We start from the raw sequence: 23,818 nt of genomic DNA on the forward strand, positions 1-23,818 counted from the left end.
AGAAGTTAGTCTGCAAAGGGAAGCATCACTAAGGATACCAGTCAATTTATCCGTTGCCCCAAGTTACCGGGGACACTTGACTCGAGTGGGAATCGAACCCACTCAAGTCAAGTCATGTTATTGGACAGACGCTCTACCAGTTGAGCTATGCTGTTGGCTGAGAGTTACAGGTTTCCTGGTGGTTTTAACTTGTTTTTCTAGAAGTTAGTCTGCAAAGGGAAGCATCACTAAGGATACCAGTCAATTTATCAGTTGCCCCAAGTTACCGGGGATACATGACTCGAGTGGGAATCGAACACACTCAAGTCAATTCATGTTATTGGACAGACGCTCTACCAGTTGAGCTAAGCTGTTGGTTGAGATTTACAGGTTTTCTGGTGGTTTTAACTTGTTTTTCTAGAAGTTAGTCTGCAAAGGGAAGCATCACAGTAAAGACACCAGTGGGATTTGAACTCATGGCCTCTGGATCATGAATACTGCGTCTCAACCCATTGAGCTAACTGTTGGCCATGAAATACAGCCTTCCTGGTGCTTTGACTTGAACAACAAACAAGACAAATAAATGTATTTTTTCACCATTGTGTCACTACCGAAACGAAAGTTTGTCACTACCGAAACGAAAGTTAAATCCGAAAAAAGTGTGGAGGTCAAAATCGTCCCCCCAAAAACCTGTTAGGAGTACGTTTCAGACAATTTAGAGTTGATTGGTAATTTTCGTTTCGGTAAAATTGATTTTACCGAAACGAAAGTTAAATCTGAAAAAATCACTAAGTGTGGAGGCCAAAATCGTCCCCCCAAAAACCTGTTAGGAGTACGTTTCAGACAATTTAGAGTTGATTGGTAATTTTCGTTTCGGTAAAATTTATTTTACCGAAACGAAAGTTAAATCCGAAAAAATCATTAAGTGTGGAGGCCAAAATCGTGCCCCCAAAAACCTGTTAGGAGTACGTTTCAGGCAATTTAGAGTTTATTGGTAGTACTTTGTAGTGACTTTTTTTGGTCCCTAACATTCATCGAGCTCTGGACTTAGTACATTTTTTATTCACCATTGTGTCACTACCGAAACGAAAGTTTGTCACTACCGAAACGAAATATTAAAAAAAGATATTGGTTGGATGCATGGCGCATATAATAGGCTATCGCATTGTAGATTAGTAGGCGAATTCCAATATTCACTATACATTCCTCATGTTTAAGCCTAACTGAATTATATATTCATGAACTTGCATATAAATTGTATATATTTTTGGACGACTTGTGCATTTAATTTGTCGCCAATACTTTGCCACGCTTTCTCCCTGGGTCCATTTATTGCGGCCATGTTTCCTTTCTTGCTTATTATATATTTTACTTCCTCGTATGATTCCGGGGAGACTTCTCTTTTGGGTCTTGAGTCGAACCAATTACTCCCGCGGAGACATCAAATTTCTCTTTTGGGCCTTGAGTCTTGGGACTCAAGGCCCAAAAGAGAAATTTGATGTCTCCGCGGGAGTAATTGGTTCGACTCAAGACTCTTTTGGGTCTTGAGTCTTGGGACTCAAGATTCAAATCCTGGAAATGGCAAATCAGCATGTGTGGGATTTGAAGGTGCAAGAGTCAGGTAAAAGTTGGAAAAATGTCCAAGTTGAATTTGAACTAGGAACCTTTCGGTTGTAAGCCCTGTATCTTAACCCCTGCATCACAGTGATTTATATTGTACATGCAAAATTGCTGCTTTACGAAAACGTATTGTTACTGCACTGTTTCTTATTTTTATTTTCATTTGTAATAAAATGTCAGACATCACAAGGTATTCTTCATTTTACGTATCATATGGTCCAGTATATTATTAATTCATATCAGTCACTGTATTCCAGTGGGGCAAGGCAGCCTACTGTAAGTCTTAAAATTTAGTTTGATACTTTTATCAGGCTTGCTTTACTAGCATTGGAAAATAAAATGGTACAATTTCATCCATTAAAAAAGTAGGCCTACAGAAATTGATCTGATGACTGAAGTAATGTAGGAGCTTCAGTCATCCTGGGGGTCTGGGGGTCCTCCCCATAAACTTTTTAACATAGTAGATGTAATTTCCTGTGTTCTGGTGAATTTTGGGAGTTTGATACCAAATCCAGGAGAAAACCAGAAAAAATGATGATCCAGGAGTGTCAGGAGACGTGGTGCCCCCAGAGGCAAATTTGTTTGTTACCGTATGGGTTCCCAGGTTGAGATATTTCAAACTGGCACTTTTATTTGAAAGAAATCAAAGGTGCAACATTTTATTTAAACCAATAAGGATTTATTATTAATAGAGCAATTTTACAGAGCAAGTCATCATCATAAATAAACAATTTCAACTGTTAATGTAAGTGTAGCAAGCTTAAAATGGTCTTATTTAGATTTTTTTAACATTTTATTTCAAAACTTTGAAAGTTTACTCTTTAATCACATTAATCCTGGTGTCCCTAAAAAAGGAAAAAGGCAGATCTAACAGGCTCAATGCGATACGTTATGAGCTTGTAGATCAGTTCTTTTAGCCATTTGTCTTACAACAAGGTATACAGGGCTTAAGTGGTTAAAGGTAACTAACAGTAGTTAATTAAAACAGAGAAAGGTCCTTTTCTAAAGAGCAGTAGATTTTAGACCACAAAGCACTCTCACACACTGGACACTTTCATGTTTTAGACTAGTGTCAAAATTGTATATTTCAGTTCATATTCTAAAATGTTTGCTTAACGGATGACGTTTTGGAACTTTAAAACATTTTCAACAACCATTTATTTCTGAACTTGCACAATTGCAAAGCTGGGAGAAGTCTCAAATGTCAAAATGATGAGGAGGCCCTAACAGTAGTTCACAATATAACTTTCTGCCACTGAAATCTCCGTCCAACACTTGAAGAGAACGAGACAAAGATGACGACAGATGGAACAAGTACAGGCTATGGCAGAGACTTATCCCATTTAGACCTGTTACACCTATGCATTGCATCTGTGTGAACATTAGTTGTTAATATACCAACATGCTTATTTTTTAAATCTTTTGAATAAAAAAGGGGTTTCAGAAAAAACAAGTATTAGACGTTTTTTAGAATTGGTCTCAGGTCTAAATGGGCTAAAGCAGACCTATACAGTTAATGAAGTTAATATCAGTCCATGTCTGCAACAGCAAAGGCAAACAGAGGTGGGTGGGTGTGTGTATGTGTGCAGACACCATCCTCTTCACAGACACCATCCTCTTCACAAAACCATCCCTCCACCCATGATCTCGATTCTCTGTCGGAGATACAAAAAAAAAGAAGGTGTCATTGAAATATTATCCAATAGATTTAACAGTTCCATCATTCCAATATTGTTTCTAGTCCATCAACAAGGAATGGATCATACAGGAAAACAAAGCGGCCGCCATGCAGAGGAACCGGATCCAACATTGAGGAACCGGAATCGGTTCCACCACATTTGGAACCGTTTCTGGAATCTGTTTTTATCACACTGTCTAGTATGGTATGTGGACTTCCAGTCTGCTATAAAATTACAATACTGGTGGTTCTTAAAACGTTTTAATTTCAAGGACCACCATAACTCTTGAGAGTGTACAAATGGAACCAAATGGACCCGTAACACAGACGTGTAAGGGTCCATTTGGAACCCCCTCAAGTAACTCAGAAGGTCCCTGGACCCCTCTACAACAATATGTATGCAATACTGTATGTATGATTGAATTTGTGTTTTAAAAAATTGTAATGAAGGACAAAATTATATCGATTTAAACAAAATATAGGAAAAGGGAACGTTAAAGGGAACCATTATGGAATCAGACCGTTTGGAGAGATTCCTTAAGGAACAGGAATCGTTAAAGGATCCCAACCAGAGCAGTTCAGTGTCTTGCTCAAGGACACTTTGACACGATACCAGGAGGCGCCTTGATCGAAACCGGGAACGTTAAAGATTCCCAGGCGAGTGATCTACCCCCTGAACCACAACTTACTTTTAATAACTGCTGTATCTAGGGGGTGAAAAATCGAATAACGTTTGATCTCTAGGCTTACCTGAGGCGGTTCTATGAAAGCCAGCCAATCAGACGAATGCGTCGGAAGCAGTCCCATTGACTGACACTTGTAGATAGCCAATGCCGAGCCCAGGAGGTTGCCAACCAGGTAGACGAGACCCTGAAGCCACTGTTGACTGGAGCTCTCCAGCAGCTTGAACGCTGTAGGGACAAAAGAATCGGCACTTAAGCCAAGAAACCACACCAACATCACCACTGCACATACTATATTGTTGCTGTCGGGCAGAAACCTCTTATCTCCATATTTTAACTTTTTGTGTTTTTTCGTAAATGAATGCCCTACTTGATCATATTACAGCATCACACAAAAGTATCAAAGGTAGCAGGTATACAATCTCGAAACACGGCGCAAAGCGTTTTGAGCTTGTAGATCTGCTACTTTTGCTATTTTTTCACCCGACAGAGACGATAAGCTGGAACTTCACCGAAGTAAGGAGGTGCACACACTTATGCACATACTGTACTCATTTCCTTTCAAAATGATTTATTATTATTTAATAACAAATTGTTTACTTAACAGGTTTCAAGAACCTCTTCTTTTAATGCATACAAAACCAGTCACAAGGCTTTTAAAGCTGAGAGCAGTTTTAATGATTCTAAAAGTCTAATTAAAATGCAATGTTCAAAAGTGTTTCATTTAATTTCCGTTACTATCATTCCAAACTGATGAGGTTTCCACACGCTCAGTACTATGCAGTGGTGTCCTCTAAATGATTAATCCTAACCCCAACCTGAATCGTTTTCTAATTGCAAGCCTAAAGGTCCTTGCACACTGGAGCGTTTTTTAGGCACAAATTTCGGAAAAAAAAACGACCTCACGTTTGCACACTGCCGCCGAATATTTCGTCCGTATGTATTTTTTTCGGACCAGGGTCGATTATTTGCGTTTTCCGCAGCTGTCTTTTGCCTTTTGAGCAGTGTTGTGTCCTTCCTGATAAACTGACTGATCACAGTCTGTATGTTTCATGTTTTAAGCTGTAGTGTATCCTGAAGTGAATAGCCTATCTGCAGATTCAGCGCCCCACTACCGTGTGCGTGTGTGTGTGTGTGTGTGTGTGTGTGTGTGTGTGTGTGTGTGTGTGTGTGTGTGTGTGTGTCTACCGTAGACATACTGCCAGCCGCTCTTCAGCAGCAGTTGGCTCGAGGAAGTTTGTGGTGGTCTTTTTAATATGTGGCTCCAGTGTTGCTAGCAAAGCATCAAACTGGACCACTGTGTGAAACGTGTGAAACTCTCCGTCCTGTTTACGAAATGTCAGGATAGGATGAAGCCAATATTCTCTTTTCCTTTTTTTCACAAGTGACAGGACCACAAAATCATCTTCACTGCTTGATGACTCAAATTTTTTTTTTTCGTTCTGCGAAAATATTGCAACAGTAATTGCAAATAGTAATACAAGTATACACACACACAAAACACTCTTTGGGGTACTCACTTGCAGACATGGACATGAGTGCCTGAATGGGCCTCCATGCCATCATGCAGACCATCATGATGGGGAAGATGGAGATGGTGTTGCCTGACATGTACATGATGAACAGATTCATGGGGATCTGCTTCAGGGGACCCAGCGCCACGTCCCAGCATCTCTACAGGAGGAGAGAGAGGAGAGGAAGAGGAGAGATAAGTAAAATGTATCTGTATAGCCTGAAATCACAGTTGTGAACACTGCTTGCTTGTTTTTTTTATAAATGCTAGTTTTCTTTATGCAGATATATAGTATGTTGGTTACTCATTCATGTTTTTGTTGTTTAGATTATTATTTTTTCTTGACCACAAAGCATGTCGTTTAGACAGACGCTAGGTTCGATATTACCTGGTATCCTAGTTTCTTTGAGGCACAACATTTTTCTCTCTGCACTTTACCTTATGTGACTATTTACAGCACCTTGTGGTTTGTTGGCTAGAGTTCATGCTTACTCTGATCTTGCCCTTTTAAGTGGTTCTGAATAAGTGAGTGTCTGCTAAATTGCTAGGGTTAGGGTTAGGGTCTAAAACAAACCTCCCCTTTCAAGATTCAAGGTTTGTATTGTTACAGCTTATACAAGTACATGGGAGTACAATTCTTAGATTTCGGTTCCTCAAAACAACTGAAGAATGAGAGGCAGCGAGTCTCACCTTCTCCACCAGGTTCTTGTCCGTCTCCTGGATGCTGGTGTCGGGGACAGGTTTCTCCGAGTAGCCGATGGGGTACACCACATCTCCCTGACCCCCCTGCCGGTCACCTCGACTCCTGAAGGACAAGGAGCAGATTTTATGATGGATGCACTTGGAAAGGCCAAACCACTGTTAACCTGGCATCCACATTTTGGTTGTCATTATTGGTGATCATTAAAATAAAAAGAAAACTAACAAAGGATCTAGTCGCGAATCACGATGCAATGCTTTGTGAGGTTGTAGATTCCACTAGTTATTTATTTTTACATTATGAAAGTATACAATTATTGAATACTGTATATGGCCTGTTTTGGCCATAGTAAATTATCTATTTTGATTATTGGTACTGGTCATTTTCAGTCTTTCTTTGTATATTTAAGTTATTTGCCATATTATCTGTCCTGTGCAATTGTTGTTCACAAAGCCTAAATTAATGTCATTTTGATGTTCCAAAGTTAAATGCCAAAAACACAATAAAGAAACGCGGTAACCACAATTCTTTGTATGACAGTTAACCGTCAAACTGAAATGATCATGATGGTGAGAGCCCTGTGTTTTACCTGCTGTTGCCCACGCTCAGCTCCAGCGCCCACTTCATCCTCCTGGCCCCTCCGCCCCCTCCTCTGGTGGACACGGTGCCTCCTCCGCCTTGTCCCCCTGGAGATGCCATGGCCACGGACTGGACTTCTGCTCTGACCCGCACAGTACACACGGAGAATTCTGCAAGCACACATTAACAAATGACTGATCAGTTACCACAAACAAATCCCTTTATGGTAGTAGGGCCAGGCAGAATATTATATAGATAGTGTGATGGCTAGACCAGTAGTTCTCAAACCTTTTCATGTCAAGGACTCCCAAAACGATATGTATTTGGCCACGGACCCCGCCCCCACAAAAAAAATAATATATATATTCAAAGATTTGCACACATTTTCACGATTTTTCCAAAATAGCAGATCTACAAGCTCATAGCGAGGCACATATGACCGCGCTATGAGCTTGTATATCTGCTATTTTTGAATAGCCAAAGTATAAAAGGTTAAAGTGGTTAAAATTATTGTGATGCTATATTAACACATTTTGCTGGGGACCCCCTGGTATCCCCCTCAAGGACCCCTGGGGGTCCCCCGACCCCACTTTATAGAGAACCAATGAGCTAGACTATTTATCTGGTCTGGGATTTTGGCTATAGCAGTTGAAATAGAACGAAAGCTCTAAACCTAAGCCAAGAAAATCCCGCTGCAATGGTGTCCAAGTAGAACTTAAACCGAGATGTCTAACCCTAACCCAGAGTGAATCACAAGATGACGTAGTTGCAGAGGCTTAAAGGGATAGTTCACCAAAAAAAAATCTTATTTTCTATCAATTACACACCATGAAATCTTGAATTCATGGAGATTTTTTTGTTTTTGTCGCATTCCTGAGCCAATAATTTGATGCCGGCGGAAAGTCTCCGGTAGGAGACTCAAAGTTGACACTTTGTCTCCTACCGCCAGACATCAAAGTATTGGCTTAGGAATGCGACAAAAACAAAACATCTCCATGAATTCAAGTCTCCATGGGGTGACTAATCGATAGAAAAAAATACATTTTGGGGGTGAACTATGCAACACCTGAGTATTTGGGTTGTAAGGCCAGATATAGCCTAGTTGGTACAGAGGATGCTGATCTCTCTCCAGGTAAGAGTCTAGAACTGGTCAAAGTCTTGGAGAACGAGTCTGGCAGATGTAGTCTTGGAATAGTCGAAGTCAAAGAGCCGTGTTTTGGAGATCGTTGGGAGTCCTTGGTTACCGCTGTTGGAACTGAATCCGTCTCTGAGATTCCCTTGGCTTGGAGATCGTTGGCTACGGTGCTTGTGTCATCCCAACGATGTCATTTATACGAGTCAGTCATATGTATCTATATATGGAGTCCTAATGTTGGCCATGGCCAAAGATGGAGTCTATGATGTCAGACTTAGAATGGTGGTCTATCTGGCAACCCTGTATAGGACTAGTGGGTAACTACAGCGACCCATCCAACAATTGTATGATGTGAAAGCCTTCTTTTACAGCAGCGGTTTTTAATTTCAAAGACCTCCCAGAACTCCTGACCTGACAGTGTACGACTAAATGGAACCCAATGGACCCTCACGGGTACATTTGGTTCCATTTGTACTCTCACTGATTTACACACCCTGTAAAGATCAATCGGAAACCCCTCAAGGAACCCTGAGAGTCCCTGGACCCCTCTTTGAGAACCACTGGGCTATAATATTGTGATATGGCTTAAGTCTGGCTTTTAAAGGCCGAATTACAATAAAGTGATGGCTTTTGTTTAGAAACTTACCTGACTGCTCTAGCTGATCTATTATTTGCCTTTACCCACTGATTATATATTCCCCCTCACGAGAAGATTTAACATTTAAATAGGACTTTGCTGTGCACCAGGTAAAGATTATATACATTAGTATTATGAATTTATAGCTATATAGATCCATTTATCTATCCATCCCATGGATCCTCGTGGGATCAATAAAGGCACATCTATCTATTCATCTAACATGGAATTGCGTTACTAGTAGTAGTAGCAGCCCTGAAACATGGGGACAATGGGTCCAATCAATGAACCGTTTATTTACTGTGCAGCCATTAGCCAATGATATTCATAAACAGTGGAACAGGAAATAAGATTGATTCAGAATATTGGTCCTGAAAAGGACAGCGTTTCAAGGCAAAAATAGATCTACAAGCTCAAGATAGTAGTAGATAATAATGTCCTGCTTTACAAGCATTTATCAAGCAGAGCCAGAGACCAGGTTCATCATGTCTGAATATCACAATCACACACAAATACACACGTTTCTCATGATCTAATGACATGTTGTATATTAACAACGTTGACTTTATATCAGTGGTAGATCATTTAACTAATGCTAATCTCAGTGGTATAATAATAATAACATTAAGAAGGTTCTGGATGCTGTAGCTAATAGCAGGACACACTATGGCGAAATATACAATAAAATTAGCCCCATATAGTACCTCTCCCTCCGCTATGTAGCTCCGAGATGAGGTCCTATATCGTTCTCTGCCGTTCGGCTGAAAAATGTCCGCACATTTGCCACTTTACATGTTTCTTACCCCTTTCTGCACATCCGATCCAAAAAGTGAAAGTATTCTGAAATGATCACAGATGTTTGAAATTTTAACTCACCATAAAATCTAACAAACGAGTTGAAAAAAGCACTTTATTCGCCTCTCTCCTCAGCCGGTTCAATAATATTATGCATTAGAAGATGCAATTCAACATTTGACCAGTAGGGGAATCAGTAATGTTATCTCTATGGGCGCAACTCTTGCGCAATGTCTTAAAAACATGTAACCGGCGGAGGAGAGAGGCGAATAAAGTGCTTTTTTCAACTCGTTTGTTAGATTTTATGGTGAGTTAAAATTTCAAACATCTGTGATCATTTCAGAATACCTTTACTTTTTGGATACGATGTGCAGAAAGGGGTAAGAAACATGTAAAGTGGCAAATGTGCGGACATTTTTCAGCCGAACGGCAGAGAACGATATGGAACCTCATCTCGGAGCTATACAGCGGAGGGTGAGGTTCCGATTGGAGCTACAATAAAATGTGCTGCAACAACGCTCTGCTTACCTTACATACACGTCCAAAAGGCCACCGAGCTCCGGTTTTTATTATTATTACTAACGTGGCAAGGAATTAAATATGACTTTTAAATGTTAATTACAAACAGAAGGACATATTCATTCCGACCAGATTCAGTTGCGACGTCTGTGTGGTTTCAATTCAGGCCCACAGTGATGACGCATTAATGACGGCGTTGCCAGACTTTGCGAGAGAAATAAGCAGCCTGGTTTAGGGAAGCAAGTCCAAAGGAAGCGAGGATCCCCCAGAGTTAAAAAAATAAGGGGATCCCCACATCGGTAACAGTGTAGGTGGGTACTAGGGACAGCTAGAAAACTCGATGGCTATTTTGTCCAAACTGTAAAAATATAAATATATTTGAAAATGTTTTAAAGTTAAGTAATGCATGCATACATGAATAGAAAATGCTTAGACATTCGACAATAAATTAAGGTCTATTATTTCTACAATTGCTACAAAACCTGTACATCCAGTAAGTTTGAGCATAAACAAGAAGTTAAAAATAAGTCTGATAATGATGTACTGCATGTTGACATCATGTTAACATTACAAGACCATTCTTTTTGAGTGGTGCCAACCACTCCATATCTGACTTTGTCCGTGTGTCCGTCCGTATGTATGTATGTATGTCCAATAAACAAAAATTGATGACAACATCAATACGGGGCTCATCAAAGGCACCACTCTCTTCACACAGGGCGTGATTTTTCTTTTTACAATTTGGACAAAATGGACACTTTTACATCGAGGTGCGGGGAGAGAGTCAGCGCACTGAAGTACAACAAAAATAAAACCTGGCAAAACAGTTGCGTGCATTAGCGCAAGATGAGGATAAAGGAAACATTCAGTCCCCCTGGGAAAAAAATCTCCTGTTATCGGACGGTCGGAGGTTGGCAGGTATGCTGTGTGTCCAGAGCTAATATCACAAACCACTGGACCGGTCAGGGCCAAATTCCTTGTGCACACTGCCAGAAGTACTAACATATGTTATATAAGTTTGAAATATTTAATTTTAATTGAATTTGACTAGGCCGGCGCCCTTTTGAGTAGTTTTCAGACTGAGAAAACTACATTTGTGCTCTTTTCTCTGAAGTGATTGGATCATCTTCATGCAGCACAGTAAAGACTATTCAAATACGTGAATCAACATGGAGGAAAAAAGACACAAACTTCTTAACATGCTGCTATTCAACTCTCTGACTTTATTAGACATTCATTTAATGAAATCATTGTGGTAACAGTGCATAAATATAAAATACATATAAAATGTTTGTGTATAAAGTTTAAAAGAAAAAATAATGATGATCCGCTACCAAACAGAACGGCACGTATAGGCCTTCCTCAGCGTTACTTGTGTGTGTATAAAGTTTAACATATATTTGCTGTCGGGCAGAAACCTCTTATCTCCATATTTTAACTTTTCGTGTTTTTTCTTAAATTAATGTCCTACGTGATCATACTACGGCGTCACACAAAAGTAGCAGATCTACAAGCTCGAAATGTTTTGATCTGGTAGATCAAGATTAAAACTTGAATAATTGCGTATAATCACATAATAAATGTTTTTTATGACATTGTCCCAGCACAAGGGAGCGATTTCATCCTAAACTTGTGGTACAACCCTCTAAGGCTAAGCCAAGGGTTCCCAAACTTTTCAGGCCGCGACCCCCCAAAATAATCATTGGGGAACTGTGGACCCCCTACCCTGACAAGCACTTGGAATTGAAGGCAATACATTTAGTTTGACTCTGTTCCGAAGATAAATATTTAAAAAATAAAAATAAATAGCCGAAGGTCACAACGCCTTGCAGTGTGAGGCGCTGTGAACTTGTAGATCGGCTATTTTCACAATATTTGCCTCTTTCTTGCGTAATATTTGACAATTTGATATTAAAAAGGTCTTAAAAGTCATTCAATTGTAACTTTAGAAATGTGCAGATACCCTGTATACTGTATGTTGATTTGTTTACTGTTGAATGAGAAAATAATGTTGCACATTACCGGTAAGCTAATTATCTGGGGCTAGCCCAAAATAATTTGGGGGGTCCCCTGTTGCCTCCTGTTGTTGGCGATTTTGCCAGTTGGGTGCCCCAACATATGGCCAACCCCCACCACCCGCTTCCCTTAGGGGAGCTTGCCAATTGGGAGCCGTGGGAACACGCACAGCCCCTCCCAGTGAGGGTCCGGGAACGTCACTAATATGACCTGTGGTGCGAATCCTCCGACCTACCGCCATGTTCTCCAGTATCAGTGCATGGTCCTGCTGCGGCGGAGCACGCGACTCCCGGGTGACCAGCCAACACAGATGTGCATCCGTCACCAGCCGCATGTTGGTCAAAAAGAGCATAATGTTATAAACACGACCAGAGACTGGTATTCCACTCTGCGCCATGCACATAAGCACAAAACTAGGAGCGTATGTGATGAGCGTGACTATTGCCAGTACAATTACCTGAACCTCACTTTTCTCCATTGGTGAGTGACGTGTGCACCACGACCATACTGCTGTTGTACATGCCACCACAGCCAAAGCAGAGGCCAAAGCGCCCAACCCGATGTTGGAGGCGTAGGTCACTTCCGAGAAAAGCATGCAGACGACAACCAAGGTGAGGACAATTGGCAGAGAATAGTAGACGGACTGCGGTTTGGAACGGTAACGTGGATTGGCCACAGTGAACTCCAGCACCACCAGGAGATGTAGCAACACCCCACAGTGCCTTGAAGCGTACCACACGACTACGAATTTGTCGCAGTGCTCCAACCGGCACATGCCATTTATCAGCAGTATCGCCATCACTGGCGTGGACAATGACTGGAGGAGGGCTGTGAAAATCAGCGACACATTGAATACGGTGAGTTCTCGGGCCTCCGAGCGCTTGCGGTAGAAGGATATCAACACGCCGATCAGCCCAGGTAGACCGATGCAGAGGCCGGTCAGTAGGAGAGCCACCGAAGTGGTACCGCCGTACATGTAAAGATCTGCCCCACTCTTCCATCTGCTGTTCGGACAGTTGCTGCTGCTGAAGTTGGCGTTCTCCATGATGAGGCAACGTTGTGGTACCGGTTGGTCTGGTCTGGAAAGTGAGATTGTTAACATGTTTAATAACCTCTAGTGGAAGGCTTCCACATTCAGGCTACACTAGGCCAGTGGTTCTCAACCTTTTCAGGCCGCGACCCCCCAAATTAATCATATTTTAACAGGGGACCCCCACCCTGACAAGCACTTGGAATTGTATGAGTTGAGACATAACATTTATGACATATTTACTGCCTCTGCAATGATCCGATGCACAGGAATAATAATATTTGAAAAAACTAAATACTTGCAACGTCACTAAAAAGAAAATGACCATGTATTTGCATCGAGTCATTATATAAGCATAATGTATGCTAATTAAACACTATAAACATGCCCAATGGCTACATTGTAAACATCCTTACACCTGAATGAGATAAAATATTCATTCACTTAGCAGAAAACCACCAAAACACAAGCCTCTACTTATTATTTCTGCTCATTTATGCAAATATGCAAATTATCTCATTAACTATGCTCGATATAAAAATGTCCCAAGCTGAATTTGATTCTACTTAAAACTTCACATTAGGAACAACTGAGAAAAGATTGATACACCTATTTATCAGGTTGTTATAGCTTTTGCCCTGACAGCCCTGTCTATATGGACAACAGTCCAGAACCTCTGATATGCTGTCTAATAGTCCAAAAGAGCTTTTAGTCACACTGAGCTGTATGGTTCATAGTCATGCACACATAATTATCATATAACATATAAGAGGGGGCCCTGAATAAGCGTTCTCAAATAAATGCCCATGCCTCTGCAAAGTGTATTATTCAAGATGTTAATTGTTAGATCTTATATAGGCTATAGTACACATACGGTGGTAAAGTAGCAGCAAATATAACGAAGAAGAAAGAGAGAGAGAAATCAGGTCTTACCTCGACAGATGTGTCTCTTCTCCTGAAGTGGGCGTTTGGAGCCAAAGCAATAAAACTTAATATCATAAAGTTGAGTGCACTTTAGCCTGTAGTGTAGACACCTGCACACACTCGCAATACTGATAGACTTTATTTATAGCGCTTTCTGACTCAAGTTCACAAAGTGCTTTACAAAAATGACAGTGACATAACTATTATAAAATGATACAATTCATAAAAGCAAGAATCAAAAGATATAACATAAAAAGGCGTAAAAGGAGATTGATTGATTGATTGATTGATTGATTGAATACTTTACTAACAGTTTGCAACAAAGGTACAATGATACAGATTTATACAAAAGAAGCATAAGGATAACCCCAAAAAGCCAAGGGCTTATTTCCATTGAGGTCATGTGCATTCAATTCATCGAGACATTTAAAGACAGACAATAATATGCTATAATATGCAAAACATCATACATACGGGTAGTAATAAAAAAAAATATATATGTACAGTAAACAGTTGAGGGGGGGGGGGGTCATCTCCGGTGATAAGCTTAGACTTTTTACAAGAGCCAGTTACAAATAGCAGACACCTGTAGGTGCTCTTTTCAGGGTATGGGCACTGATGACGTGGAGGAGAGAGCACGCCCCCAGCGCCCAGAGCGTCCCCTGTGGGAATCGAACCCAGGAACTTCTAGATGTGAGGCAACAGCGCTAGCGCCACCGTGCCCCCCTCATCTCCATATTTTAACTTTTTGTGTTTTTTCTTAAATGAATGCCCTACGTGATCATACTACGGTGTCACACAAAAGTAGCAAAAGTAGCAGATCTACAAGCTTGAAATGTTTTGAGCTTGTAGATCAATATCAAAACTTGAATAATTGCGTATAATCACATAATAAATGTTTTTATGACATTGTCCCAGCACAAGGGAGCAAATTCATCCTAAACTTGTGGTACTACCCTCTAAGTCTAAGCCAAGGGTTCCCAAACTTTTCAGGCCGCGACCCCCCAAAATAATCATTGGGAAACTGGGGACCCCCTACCCTGACAAGCACTTGGAATTGAAGGCATTACATTTAGTTTAGCCTGCTCCAACGCTCCTGATTTCGTGTATAGAGGGGCGGGTGTATAGAGGCGCAGAGAGACTGCGCCTGATCCCATTGGTTCACCGATCTGTCCGTCAACCCCCGCCCCGTTAACACAACTTTACGAGCGACGCCCACTGCACTCTGGTTGGTTGGGGAAATCCCACTTCCTTATACCCAGGACAGGCTATGGTTGGTCCAGGCTTTTCTTTTTTTAGCAAAACTAAACAATAAAAGCCTGGAGATCGAGGCTACATTTAGTTTGACTTGGTTCCGAAGAAAAAAAAAATAGCCGATCTACAAAGTTCTGGACCCCAGGAAGAATAGTCTCCACTCTCCACTAAGGTGTAGACTAATGGGGATCCTTAATAAACAAACAAACAAACAATAATGGAAAATATTAATATCCAGTCAAGGTGAAGTGTTGATCATTTATTTGGAAGATTCAGGCAGAGCAACAGCATACAGATCATAAGAAACAGGCCTCCTGGCCTCCTGCAGCCCCTCGGGGCACAAGCTTCATGAGCACCAATCTAAGACAGTTCTTATAGTCCACTGTACCAGAGATGCTATATTCTAAATGATCATATAAGGTATGTACTAAAGATAAAGGCGACACACACATAGATATACAAATTTGCTGACAGAGTGAGAGTAGCATGGAGGAGTCAGCTCAACTGTTAGATTGACAGCTGTTAGTTGTAGCACATTCATATAAAAGCTTGCTGTTTAGACATTCAATGAGATTGTATGGAAGGCCAACAAATACACAATACATATACTTGGCAATCTATACATATTCGCCACGATAAAGGTCACAATGCCTTGCACTGCGAGAGCTTGTAGATCCGCTATTTTCACTATTTCTTGCGTAATAATATTTGACAATTTGGACAATTTGGTATTAAAAGGTTAAGAGTCATTCAATTGTCCCTTGCAGATACCCTGTTTACACTTATACTGTATGTTGATTTGTTGTTGAGTGAGAAAACAATGTTGCACATTAAGCTAATTATCTGGGTACCCGCCAAAATAATTTCGGGGGTCCCCTGGTGCCCCCTGTTGTTGGTGATTTTGTGCCCCAACATACGGCCAACCCCCACTACCCGCTCCCCTTTGGGGAGCTTGCCAACTGGTAGCCGTGGGAACACCCACACCCCCCCCTAGTGAGGTACCCGCTCCCCTTTGGGGAGCTTGCCAACTGGTAGCCGTGGGAACACACACAGCCCCCCCTAGTGAGGTACCCGCTCCGCTTTGGGGAGCTTGCCAACTGGTAGCCGTGGGAACATAGACCCCCCCCCCTGGTGAGGTACCCGCTCCCCTTTGGGGAGCTTGCCAACTGGTAGCCCTGGGAATACCCACACCCCCCCCTAGTGAGGTACCCGCTCCGCTTTGGGGAGCTTGCCAACTGGTAGCCCTGGGAACACCCACACCCCCCCCTAGTGAGGGTCCAGGAATGCCACTGATATGACCTGTGGCACGAATCCTACGATCTACCTCCATGTTCTCCAGTACCAGTGCATGGTCCTGCTGCGGCGGAGCGCTTGACTCCCGGGTGACCAGCCAACACAGATGTGCATCCATCACCAGCCGCATGTTGTTCAAATAGAGCGTAATTCTAAGAATACGAACAAGGACTGGCATTCCACTCTGCAACATGCACATTATCACAAAACTGGGAGCGTATGTGATGAACGCGAGTATTGCCGTACTAATTACCTGAACCTCACTTTTCTCCATTGGTGAGCGACGTGTGCACCACGACCATACTGCTGTTGTACATGCCACCACAGCCAAAGCAGAGGCCAAAGCTCCCAACCCGATGTTGGAGGCGTAGGTCACGTCCGAGAAAAGCATGCAGACGACAACCAAGGTGAGGACAATTGGCAGAGAATAGTAGACGGACTGCAGTTTGGAACTGTAACGTGTTTTGGCCACGGTGAACTCCAGCACCACCAGGAGATGTAGCAACACCCCACAGTGCCTTGAAGCGTGCCACACGAATACGAATTTGTCGCAGTGCTCCAACAGGCACGTGCCGTCAATCAGCAGTAGCACCATCACTGGCGTGGACAATGACTGGAGGAGGGCTGTGAAAATCAGCGACACATTGAATACGGTGAGTTTTCGGGCCTCCGAGCACTTGCAACAGAAGGATATCAACACGACGATCAGCCAAAGTAGACCGATGCAGAGGCCGGTCAGTAGGAGAGCCACTGAAGGGGTATCAACGTAGATGTAAAGGTCTGCCCCACTCTTCCATCTGCTGTACAGACTGTTGCTGCTGCTGAAGTTGGCATTCTCCATGATGAGGCAACGGTTGTGGTACCGGTTGGTCTGGTCTGGAAAGTGAGATTGTTAACATGTTTAATAACCTCTAGTGGAAGGCTTCCACATTCAGCCAGTGGCTCTCAACCTTTTCAGGCCGCGACCCCCCAAAAGAATCATATTTGAACAGGGGACCCCCACCCTGACAAGCACTTGGAATTATATGAGTTGAGGCCCAAGGGGCAAGTCTTAGATATTTACGATGAGGCCGACAAAATGGCCAGAGTGGCGCTGTTTTACCCTGCGCCGACCTGCGGTGTCAGAAAGAATTTATTTTAACGCAAGTGAATGGGTTTTTTGACAAACTTTAGACTAGATTTTCTTACTGTAATAAAAATTGTCATAAATTCTATATGCTTCCAATTGCTAGTTTAAAGTCTCCTTTCAATCATCAGGATATGCGTTTTGCTAAATTATGGTCCTATTTATTATAAAATTGACGATAAAGTAGGCTATTCTCTAGGAGGGGCGGGATGATTTGATTGACAAGCTACACAACCAATAGCATTCATTCCCCGCCCCCCGCTCTTGATTGACAAGCTACCCAACCAATAATGGTCTGGTCTCATTCTGACGCGTATTGAAAGATGGCGGACCTACAGTCTTGCAACAATCGGCTTCATTTTCGGTCTGTAGAAAGCAGCGGAGGGGGTTTGTCCATCTCATTTATACAGTCTATGGTTGAGGCATAACATTTAGTGTGGCTCGGTTCTGTGTGGCCTCGCTTTAGAGGCGTTGTGGGCTTGTAGATCTGCTATTTCTTTTTATGACGGTTTGGCCAATGTTTGACCAGTTTTGATAGTGTAGTTTGTTGATTACTTTTGATGCAGTAATGGTCTTATTTCTTTTCTTTCTTTCTTTTCTTTTGAGGTATTAAAAAGGTCTTAAAAGTCCTTAAATTGTCACTTCACTGTCATTTGGGGACACCCCAAAATCATGTGGGGACCCCACTGGGGGTCCCGACCTACAGGTTGAGAACCACTGCACTAGGAAACAAGCATCCTTAGTGTTTATACACGGACAGCGCAATTTTCAGGTTCAAATGCACTCGAGACACGAGATAACTAAAAACCTCTGGAGGTGTTCAGAGATCCGAAATCAGTGTGTATCGGGACCTAGAGGGTATAATCTATTAAGAAAACAAAACAGGCTAAGTATTAAACACATTTATAAACCCCATACGGTGTCTAGCAGAAACCCTCAGGGCTCTATACTAGTGACTTGTTTGACTTGTTTTCGCTCTACATTAAATATCTTAGCTGAAAATAGCAGATCGACAAGCTATTTTCCTAGAATACCAGAAGGTTTTCCCAGAATACCAGAATACATACTGGGATTTAATTGATTAAATACCACTTAAATACGAAAATGAATAATTTAGAAATGTCATGTGATAATAAATCGCATTTTATCAAAATTGTGTCAATTTCCACCTAAAAGGATGCATTTGAATGGCAGTGCCTAATATGGCTACATAATGGACACAATACACACACAAGCATGGACACAAACACGCTCTCACACACACACACACACACACACACACACACACACACACACACACACACACACACACACACACACACACACACACACACACACACACACACACACACACACACACACACACACACATTTAATTCAATTGGGACCCGTTCATATGGATTGTCGAACAACACCCCAGAAGTTCATATACTTTGTAGTGATGTTTTGATACATTCTAAAGTCTCTATTATTTGTCTATTTTACCTTTTTGACATTCATTCTTAAATGATATTTTAGGATAGGACGCGAACTCTTTGCTCATTTTGCATCTCTTTATTTATATATCTATTATAACTTTATTTATATTGCAGTTTTCTAATCAGAAGTCACAAAGTGCTGCACATGCAGAACAATTGCATATAAAAGGCAAAAAAGCAAGAAAAACAAATCACAATTTAAAAGGATGTATAAAAAGAAAGACAAAGTCATACAAATGACAAATTCAACGGGTAAAAGCTGATACAGAATTTACGCTCACAGTGCTTGTAAAGCAGCATGTAAAATTTAAATGTAGCTATTTTCAACATTTGAAGTTCTGAGTTCTAGGTTCCAAGTACCTTCTGACTAGGGCCCAAATTTGGTTCTGAGAACCCTATTTGAAACCTAGTCATAGCGTATGGAAACAAGTCCAGAACCTCTGATTTAATGTCTAATAGTGCAAAAGAGCTATTAGTCACACTGAGATGTATGGTTCATAGTCATGCACACATAATTATCATATAACATATAACAGGGGGCCCTGAATAAGCGCTCTCAAATAAATGCCCAAGTGCACTATTCAAGATGTTAATTGTTAGATCTCAAATAGGCCATAGTACACATAGCCTACTGTAGTAAAGTAGCAGCAAATAGAACAAGAGAGAGAGAAATCAGGTCTTACCTCAACAGATGTGTCTCCTCTTCTGAAGTGGGCCTTTGAAGGATTCCCATCAAAAGCAATAAAACTTAATATCAGTTAGCGCACTTTAGCCTGTAGACACACCTGCACGCACTCGCAATAATGATAAACTTTATTTGTAGCTAGTATAGGCCTTCTATGGAAAATAAGGGGTTAACCCAACAAATTGCAACAGAAACTCTTTAAACGTTTTTTTTGTTTCACAAATATGTTAGTAACAACATATCAAAAGTCCTAATAAATCCCAGTGGTGGAACATATTGAAAAATGCTGAAATAGGTGATGTCACAATTTCCGGCCCATGAAATTGTGATGTCCATGTTAAAAAAGCATTTAAGCATCTAATTTCCACAAAAAAGGTTCAATAATGTGCACTATCAACCAGAGACTGTGTAGGATGCTGTACAGCGCTTGTTAAAAAAGTTTCTGTATGCATTATGCATTTGTATGCACTCGGTTTTCATATACTGTACATTCTTATGTGAAGCACTGTGCATGTGATTTTGTTGATTTTGTCTGCATTTTCTGTATGAAAATGCAGTGCTTAATGTTTATTATTATTATTATTACTGTGTGCTACATCCAATATATCCAATAGTGGAACCATCACCCACGCTACTCAAGAGGATCTGATGTATTGTCAGATGTCCAGCTTAACATCACATAGCCATGCCCTTGTCTCTGGTCCTACGCCGAAGAGGCAGGCTTATGAGGGTGGTCCGTGTAGAAAACAGGTGGTAATTCCACCCTACTTTTAAAGATTTTTTTTTTGGCTTTTCTGCGCCTTTATTGATAGTATAGTAGAGAGTGACAGGAGACAGGGAGTGACACGGAGCAAAGATCGTCGGGAAAGGGACGCGAACCCGCGACACACCGTCAGGCATCAGAGCCTATGTGGTATGCGCCTGGACTGCTAGGCCAGCGGGCACCCACGGGCCAGGAGGTTCAGGAGGGTCCATTGCCGGCATGGTAGGTCTTCAACTTTGACGGCATCCCCCAGGTCCTTGATGTAGTGATGGATTTGAGTGGGCCCGGCTATCTCCCACTCCTGCTTCCAAGATCTTGGGTGGGCTTCAAGCAACCAGCTATGATCCTTAGGGAGCTGTTAACCTTTTTTTGACCTGTGGGCTTCGGCACCAAGATGGGGGCGCTGTATTTGGCTGCAGAGAAGACCAAGGCTTGCGTGGATATTTGTAGTGTCTTGGCGGTGGCTCGCCAAGTCATGCCAGTGAGACCCTTGATGACACCTTGGCCTTAACATCTTCTAGGTGTTGCTTGAAGAACAGTGTCCTTACCAAATGTATGCTGACGTGGGGCTTGCTCAAATTCCAGGCGCATGTTGTCAACGACAACATGCCAGTCGTTCGACAACGACAACATGCTGGTTCCCTTTTTTATTTTCTGTTGTGAAGATGGTATGCCGCCGACACTGTCTTGCCAATGCTGAGCTACAGACGCCACCTGCGGAGGTAGTCTACCATGGTATCCATGTCTTGGTTGAGACTGCCTTCCATAACCTTCAATAATAATTAGACCTATTTGATCCCGTGGGAGAAATTCTGTTTTAAGTTACAGTAGGTGTCCAGTGCATTGTATAGGGTAGGGGTGGGCAGAATTTATTTCCAGAGGGCCATACTGACTTCCATAAAGTGAATGAAGGGTGCCACACATTGTACAATTGAATTGAAACTTGAAACACATAGTGCTGAATTATGTTACAACTGTATGAATTTGGTAAACATGACAGACTACTTTAGAATAGGTCCTTGCTTTCACAACAACAATTTTCTGTTACAAAATGTTTATCTTTTTTCTTCTTTTTTTTTTTTTTTTTTTTTACAGCTGCACTGTAGCTATTGTATCTATTGTACTCTGAGGTGACCATGATAAGATTACATACATAAAACAATCCAGGTCAATGCCGTATCAACTTTTAAATGAGCCTATAAATTAATACAGTATCTTATCTTATCTAATATGCAGCGCACTGATGCAACATATTCCATTATGTTATAAATATGGACTCAAGGCAGACTGTTTCACTGTTACATTATAAACATAAAACATTTGAGTACATATGGATGGAGGAGTTTACCATTTGGCACTCAAATGGTAAATATGAATTACTATTAATTGGAGTCGAGTTGAATTAATTTGTCTTGAAAATGCAGCTTAAAGTGCTTCACATAAATATATATGAAATGAACATGAAAAGCAATGCATAACATACAGAAACATACACAAGTTTCTGCTTGAAAAGTGTACATTATTGAACCTTTTGTGTGGAAATTAGACAAGAAAACATGCTTAAATCCTTTTTTAACATGGGAAATTGTGACATCACCTATTTCATCTTTTTTTCAATAGCCTATGTTCCACCACTGGGATTTCTTAGGACTTTTGATATGTTATTACTAATATATTTATGAGACAAAAAAAGTTGAGTTTCTGTTGCAATTTGTCCTAGGTCATTTTGTATAATGCCTGTAAGCGCTTTCTGACACAAGTTCACAACGGGCTTTACAAAAATTACAGTGACACTAGACCATACCCGGTCGGCGCAGCGCATCCGTGGGGGGATATGCGCACATGATCTGGCAACCCGGGAGGCAGTTCGTCCCATAGCTGGGCAGCCCCGTAACCATGGCGACAGTGTTTTACACAAAAACGCTAATAAGAAGCTGAGATTTGATGAAATTGAGAAACGGGCTTCACAGTTAAGTTCAGATGGTAATGGTCAATGGATGTGTGCAAAATCAGAGCAATTGGTCCAGCCAGTGAGGAGAACCGGGTAGCTTCACCTCCACTACAAACGCACAGAGGTTACTAGAATTATAGTAGGATAGTAGGATAACAATTATAAAATGATACAATTCATAAAAGCAAGAATCAAAAGATGTAACATAAATAGGCTTAAAAGGAGATTGATTGATTGAATTCTTTATTAACAGTTTGCCAAAAAGTACAGTGGGAAAGACTTATACAAAAGAATGCTAAAAGGATAACCCAAAAAAGCCCAGGGCTTATTTCCATTGAGGTCATGTGCATTCAATTCATCGAGACATTTAAAGACAGACAATAATATGCAAGACATCATATATACGAGTAGTAATAAAAAATATAAAAAAGGATATGTACAGTTGGGGGGTGGGGGGTGTCATTTCCGGTGATAAACTTAGACTTTTACAGGAGCCAGTTACAAATGTGGTTTTGAAGGAAGGTCACACTTTTTTATGACAGTTGGTAGGGCATTCCACATTATGATACGATTAGATAAGCATTGATAAAAGGGAGGCAGTCAAATAAACCGTGCCCACAGTGTTTTTCTCACATCCATAGTAACATAATATATCATGTAGTTTGCTGCTATGCTCAAGCACCTTTATCTTATCTCAGGTACAATGTGTAAATATGTAGAGCATTTGTTTGTTTTCTTTGATTGATCTCTCTTCCACCCTTGCCCCCTCCCACTTTTTTACTTTTGTAAATCTGTGATGTGACAATAAAGCTGAGACCGTTCGCACACCATCAGTTCAGCTTCATCCTTATCTCTGTGACCTTGTACATCAGTTAGTTCTCAAATGTTTGAGTGCCAAGGACCCCCAAATTGATGTACATTTGGCCGCGGACCCCCGATCTGAAAATGTTTTGTGCCAGGGACCTCCAGAAGCAAAGATTTGAGTAAAAAATATTCGCTATAAAAAATATATATTATTCAAAGATTTTCACACATTTTCACGACACGCATCGCTTTTCCCTGCCTGCCGAAAGCTCAAACATTTTCAGCTTGGGTGCCTGGAAGCGCTTTTAGGCGAGTGTCTTGGCGTTTTCAGCCAAGAAAAAAAAAAACAGAAAAAAAATTAGGCCTTGTGTACCCAGGGTACACAAGGCCTAATTGAGCATTTCCGCATTCCATTCTCACAATGGGAGTCAACGCTAGTGTCGTCACTCTCATATTAGATCATGCTGGGCTGGAACACATGCACAAATTACATCATCAACTTGTGAAGAGAGTTGTCCCTATTGAGTGAAAGATTAATTATTTCTAAAATAAATAAAATATTTAAGGTATTTTCAATTTTAGTTATAGAGGGCAATTCAAATGTATTACGGGTCAACTGGGAATGGAAGTGCTGTGGACATTTTTACCCACTGCAC

The 23,818-nt window shown here is 41.3% G+C and overlaps 1 protein-coding gene across 1 annotated transcript; it reads right to left on the reverse strand.

Annotated features, from left to right (window-relative positions):
* Positions 1 to 2,256: 2,256 nt before the first annotated feature.
* On the reverse strand, positions 2,257 to 10,005 carry emc4 (ER membrane protein complex subunit 4). The gene is made up of 6 exons (XM_084043339.1): positions 9,848 to 10,005; positions 6,763 to 6,922; positions 6,164 to 6,278; positions 5,481 to 5,634; positions 4,028 to 4,188; positions 2,257 to 3,254 (listed from the first exon to the last, which is right to left on the reverse strand). Exons 2-6 carry the CDS (start codon positions 6,870 to 6,872, stop codon positions 3,219 to 3,221), a joined length of 576 nt encoding a protein of 191 aa, XP_083899465.1. The 5' UTR covers positions 6,873 to 6,922; positions 9,848 to 10,005; the 3' UTR covers positions 2,257 to 3,218.
* Between the last annotated feature and the right edge of the window lie 13,813 nt (positions 10,006 to 23,818).

This window comes from Gymnoscopelus microlampas (assembly GCF_963454915.1).
Source record: "Gymnoscopelus microlampas genome assembly, chromosome: 19".
In the NCBI taxonomy this organism is placed as follows: Eukaryota; Metazoa; Chordata; class Actinopteri; order Myctophiformes; family Myctophidae; genus Gymnoscopelus; species Gymnoscopelus microlampas.

What these genes read in the sequence shown, in the direction of transcription:
- emc4 (XM_084043339.1), bottom strand. Translation starts at nt 6,872, where the DNA reads ATGGCATCTCCAGGGGGACAAGGCGGAGGAGGCACCGTGTCCACCAGA. An exon ending in CTGAGCGTGGGCAACAGCAG is followed by an intron (nt 6,279 to 6,762) that starts GTAAAACACAGG and finishes CTTGTCCTTCAG; the next exon opens with GAGTCGAGGTGACCGGCAGG. An exon ending in ACAAGAACCTGGTGGAGAAG is followed by an intron (nt 5,635 to 6,163) that starts GTGAGACTCGCT and finishes CTCCTCCTGTAG; the next exon opens with AGATGCTGGGACGTGGCGCT.